The sequence below is a fragment of the Scleropages formosus genome, chromosome 21 (assembly GCF_900964775.1).
Source record: "Scleropages formosus chromosome 21, fSclFor1.1, whole genome shotgun sequence".
NCBI classification, from domain to species: Eukaryota; Metazoa; Chordata; class Actinopteri; order Osteoglossiformes; family Osteoglossidae; genus Scleropages; species Scleropages formosus.
In genome coordinates, this window is record NC_041826.1 from 7,483,865 (window position 1) to 7,489,864 (window position 6,000).

Here is a 6,000-nt window from a genome sequence, read left to right on the forward strand (position 1 = left end):
ACATGTAGGATGGCGCCTGTCGCGGTGGACATCCCCCCTTCGAGTGGAGAGCGAACCTGCTGAGAGGCCTTGAAAGCAACAGCTGCTGCTCAGCTAATAACAGCCAGTTTACAGGCGAGAGAAAGTGCCACCTCATATCTTCTCATCATGGAATAACCCATACTCTTAAAATATAATGAACATAATTAATTATTTAAAGCCTTTTGGAGCTCATTCATTTCGCTCTGTTGAGCACAATTAAAACTCTTACAGGTATACAAACTGTGGTTTATTCACAAAAAAAAAAAAAAAAAAAAATCAGAGAACTGGTAGCAGCCCACTGAACGGTCCAGCCCATGTCGGGCACCTTTAGATGGACATCGGGAAGAACAAGAGAAGCTCGTGCTTCATTAGGTTGAACTGTGCAAGCGCTGAGCAGAAAGAATAAGTGAAGACACTGCAACAGCACAGACTGGGACTGAGATGCAGGACTCAGGGTGTCACTGACAAGACTCACCTGTTGACCAGCTGTCCTGGAACGGTAGGACAGAGCAGTCAGACACCGGTAACATATTCTATCGCAAACCATCATCACTCTTACATCAATGTCATCCTGCTTCTACACATCACACCTCCAAATAATGCTCTATATTTAGGTACCTTACATTTATTCACATATGGCACATGCTCTTCTCCAAAGCGACGCACATCTCAGAGAAAAATACAATGAGGGCGTTACATCAAGAGAAGGGTCTACACATTAGGATCTTCGTATAAAATATAGGAGGTCACCTTCACTGCCAGAGGGCGACCTCCTAATGACTGACTTAATGACTAGTATTGAGCTGCTGTGATACCACATTATTACACTTCATACCACTTCACTCCACCCTTTCATCTGTAGATATACTTATTTATTAACCAAACATTAATTAATCTATTTGCCATCTTATCTCTGCTCCTTCACTCTATGTATGTCTGTACGTGTGCACGGTGTATTTTGTATGCTGCTGCAATTATGTTAAGAATTTTACTCTGAGGTTAATAAAGTTTTGCTCATTCATTCTCAGAATGGACTTACAATACAGTACAACATTACACGGTACTTCTGTCTCCATGGCAGGTATTTCACTCTGTACAACAGCTTGTATCACAACTTCTGGAACTGAGCGACATGCTTATTATCTGTAACTGACAAACTTTTATGTCCCACAGTCCCTCATCTTGCTAATTTCAATGTAAACCTAGTATATGGACCTCTATGTTACCCTGGAAACAATGACAGCTTGCACACCTGCAGTGTACACAAAGATTGATCTTTATCATTCTTCAGTTATAAAATACTACCACCTTGATTCATTCTAGACTATGTTTATGAACACCCTTTACTGACCCACTGAAGCAACTGGCAGACAAAGGCCAAGAGTTCTTCGTCTGAGGGAATGTCGTAAGGTTCTTCAAGTTACTTTACCCCAAAGTCTATCTGCCCAAAAAGCAGATATAATACAGTAACTTTAAAAAATCTTGTATCCATTTTTGCAGACCTGTATGAACACTATACCAAAACCAAAGACTAAAGAGCAAAATATTTGGAATTTATTTCATAAAAAACACAAAAAACTTTTACACAAGGCTGTTTTTCTCTCTCTGACTGCCAAGCAGCCATTTTCAAAGCACTGCACAGCACACAAACTTGCCTGGAAGCATTTGCATTGTTAGTGTGGGAAGCAGTTAACACTGCATATGAGAGAATTAAATACAATGTGAATTTGGACTGTGAGTGTATAGAATATTACACTATGTCTCATTTGATTACATTTCTGTGCGTACATGTGAACAAAACCAGTGTTCCAAAGATGCTCTTTGAAAGTAACATGACGGGCTTGTACGGAGGGAAACAACATAATAAATCATAAATTCTATGTACCTAAAAAAGGAAACTGTGGTATGCAATTCTCTCATGTGTTCTCTGACCTCATTACCATTCAAGTGACATGCTGGGGAAAAATCATAGCACAGTGAACACCAATGTCAAAGTCAAAAGCCCCCTCCATCTGCTGCAGCAGAAACATCCATCATCAGGGAATGAATGCCGAGGCAAGGGAGCAAGTTTGGCAGGGAACGTCAACTTACCACTCTTCCCATCTTCAACATCCTCTTTGCCAAACTCCTCCGAGGGGGTCCTGCTGCATCTCCCCTGGGGTGCATCCATGGTGCCTGAACTGGAGGTCTAAGGGGGAGAGGTACATTGACAGGGAACAGAAGAAAGTTTAATCTGGGTCTAATCACAGCACAGATGGATTACTAAAACTGTCATTTGGAACAAATGAGACAGACAGAGACCAATAAGGAAAAGGAGCACAGAGCCCAAGGAATCTCAAAACAGAGCAGCTCAGTAGCTGGTCATAAAATCTGCTGCCATATGTATAATTCAGCCAGAAATGATCTGTCATGGTAAGTAACAAACCTGCATCTAAACAAGTATGAAAAGGCGTATCAATGCAAAGTCAGGCTAAAATATGGCATCAAAATGCAGAGTGATTTGTTGGGACATTACAACAAGCGGTATCAGAACAAAATGTCCTGATTTTTTTGTTTTACACGTTGTACGCAGTACACATAATAGCGACCTCTATTATAAACAACATGAGCACAAGTGAGACACTGGAATGGACTCAGTTTTACTTATTTCACCTACAACACTAACTGAAGAATGAAAAAAGTTGCAATTAAAAATAACACCAATTATACCAATAATAGCAATGCAGTAATTTTCACACGTCTGTATGTATTTAAATTTGTGTGGAACTGATGAGAAATAAATATCCGAGCCGTCTTCACACGCAGCCTCTGTTTTCGGTGTGAAGTCGACCAGTCACCTTGATTTGTGGTAAAAAATTACTGTAGATCCTTTTCTGTGGTGCAACTGCAAGGTTGGCTGGACATGATTCAGTTGTTATTTGTGGTGTAAAGATGTTCAGTCATCACTGCGGGGTAAAGTTGATCACCACCATGTGTGCTGTAAATGTCATCTTAGTGTGTGTTTCAAACTCCACCATTGTGGTGTAAAGCTGATCGTCACTGTAACACCTGTTGCCGAGTAAAAAACACAGTGAAAGACGTAACAGATGAGCTGCTGTCCACATTCTCTCCTGTGTCTGAAACACAGCCTGACTAAACCCACCCAAGACACTGTTCAGTCACCTCATATACATGATGATATAAAAGGTGTAATTCTAAGAGGACAATCCCGGGTGTGTAGTAGAATTCAAAACAAAAACACGGAGTGAGGGGAATTCAGTTCTGATGATAAATTTATCTGTATATTTAAATAAAACGAACCGGAAACAGGAACGAATATCATTTAGATTTTGTTAAATAAAAGATGTAAGCGGGCTATACATTCGAGTTTAGAAGGGGACAATTTTGAATTTAAGTTTTTAAAAAACAGACGGAAGCCGCCACGTGAGAGACGCGAACGGTTAGCAGTGATTAGCAGAGACTTGTACCGCGAAGGCCGCCAGCCTCCGCCGCGCTCAAATACACTTTAAACGTCAAGCTGGCCCTGTAAACAGTTGTTTATGAACCATTTTCAGTGGACAATACCGTTTACCCAACGAGCTACAACTATTTACCTCCTCTTTTGAAGCGAGACACAAGCCCGTTTCGATTTCTGCCTCGTTCGATTCCGCCGCCATCTTTCCAAGTTCTCAGTATCGTCTACGGAAGCTCAGAGGAACCAAAGGGAGCGAAAAAGGAAAAACGCGAAATTCGCTGTCGTTTCGGAAATGTCATAAAACGTCGCACATAAAATATCGTAAAAGTCACACTTTTTCCGCTGTATGGAATCAATTTAGTTCCCGTTTAAAGTAACTGTTAAAATGTACTTTATATTCGTGTTATTGATTTTAAGGTCTGTCTTGCTGTTTTTTTTTAATTTTTCTGAATAATTACAATAATTTTAACAAAGATGCTTATACTATGGGGGCGCAGTGGGTTGGACCAGGTCCTGCTCTCCGGTGGGTCTGGGGTTCGAGTCCTGCTTTGGGTGCCCTGTAACAGACTGGCGTCCCGTCCTGGGTGTGTCCCCTCCCCCTCCGGCCTTATGCCCTGTGTTGCCGGGTAGGCTCCGGTTCCCCTGTGACCCCGTATGGGACAAGCGGTTCTGAAAATGTGTGTGTGTGTGTGTGCTTATACTGTGCACTACCACCATGGTACCATTTTCATTAAAGTTTATAGGCCGTTACTGGCTTTACACATAGTGTAACCCCCCCAGTGTTGATTCAGGCTTTGAAAGTTCTATGATAGGGAGAGTGGTGCAGCAGAAGGGTGTTGGGTCTATAACCCAGATGTCAATGGACCAAATCCGTCCTCTACTCTGTGATCCATTTACAGTTATTCATTTAGCAGAGGTTTTTCTCCAAAGTGACGTAGATCTCATACAAGATACATTGTGTCTATATATTAGTAGTTATATATATTAATTCACAATGGATAAACCTTCACACAACTACTCTTGTAATGCACCTACTCTCTCTATGTATACCCACACACATTTATGTTACATTACAAAAGTAGTTGTGTGAAGGTTTATCCATTGTTCAACAGGCATGATCTCAAAGTTATAGTGCTTAATTATAGGATTTATTCCTTCAGGGCTAATAAAGTGTCTACCCTCATGTAACTTATATGTCTATGTATAGGGTACTACCATAGTAGGTGTGATAGGAACCCTGGTCCTATGAGTCCTCATGGAAATAAACTGTAATTAAGGTACTTAAATCATGAGGGCTATTGCTCTGTCTATTGCTTGGCTGTGCTTTAGGGTTTAAAATGAGTTTAAACTGGAGAAAGTCACGTGGTTTCTTAAACTTGTTTACTAGGCCATTTGAAGCCGTGCTTTGAAGCGCACCTGTGTGCATGAAAATACTGTGATGGTGTTGAAGGCATGAATATAAACTGTTCCTGTTCAGGATCTCTGTATATAGTTGTGTGCTCGTAGATATTGTGTTCGTTGTCTGATTCTAATGTTTATACCTGTGTTGCCAACTGGAGGGATCCTGGAATTCTCCTGTGGGTTTAGCAGCCCTGGAGGGCTGAGGACTGCCTACCAGGGGTTACTGGGGTTCTGTGAACGGTTCCTCGACCGCAAGTTCTGTATGTCACAACTGTCAATGTTGGGACTCTGTGAATCAGAAAGGGTCAGAGGACTTGTGGCAGGGTGCGGTACAGATATACCCTTGCTTTAAACGTGGCTTTTCCACTGCGGCTGTTCTATTCCTTGCAAGTTACCCTAATCATCTCTTTATCCCGAAAACTGCTATCAGACCTCTTACCTCAGTGGCTTCTCCAGAACGGGTGTAATCAGAATATTCCCTCTGCTAAACTGGAGCCTATCAGTAGGTTTTTCCCATGGTCTGCACTTTTCTGGCTTACAGCTCATGCAGCCTGTGTGATAAGCCCCTCCAATCCCTGCAAAATCCACCTTCATCCTGGGATGGACGATGTGGTCACTTTCAAGTCCTCCGCGAAGGCTCTGATGGGGGGTTTCCTGACACCAGACATGGTACACGGACATCTACGCTGAACCTGCGCCGACTTCACAAGGCTGTTGGTGTCCAGAGCGAACAGGACCACGGAGGGAGTGCGGCCAGTCGTGATCCCTTTCTCCGGCCTGTGCCGCTCAGATGTTGCTCCTCCCAGCTTGACCCTCAAATCGAAATCGCTGTTTTTATTCCGTTAGGTGGTTTATGTTAAGTCTCGAATATAGATAAAAAAAAGATATAGGCTCCCGCGCAGCTTCACAAAGCTACTACCCCGTCTCACTTCACCTCTGTCTCCCTCTCTCAGCATCCACTCTGAATGTGTTTTGCTGTCATCTAATGGCACAAAGCAGAAACACAGGCCACGTTTCCTGAAAACAGAGAGGTTTTAAAAAGTAGAATGGTGAAGAAAATAAAGAAACTTGAAAATATGTGCAGTTTTGTAAATTTGGAATTTGTAACGTACGGTTCAAGTGTG

At 42.2% G+C, this 6,000-nt stretch overlaps 1 protein-coding gene across 1 annotated transcript in view; it reads right to left on the bottom strand.

The window, feature by feature from the left end:
* Positions 1–3,693, bottom strand: part of cwc22 (CWC22 spliceosome associated protein homolog) — a 29,977-nt gene extending 26,284 nt beyond the window's left edge. Inside the window, exons 1-2 of the mRNA XM_029247331.1 lie at positions 3,615–3,693; positions 2,113–2,209 (exon numbers count right to left, since the gene is read on the bottom strand). Of these exons, the coding sequence (XP_029103164.1) occupies positions 2,113–2,209; positions 3,615–3,677 (160 nt within the window). The 5' untranslated portion in view covers positions 3,678–3,693. The remainder of the gene's footprint in view (positions 1–2,112; positions 2,210–3,614) is intronic.
* Positions 3,694–6,000: the final 2,307 nt, after the last annotated feature.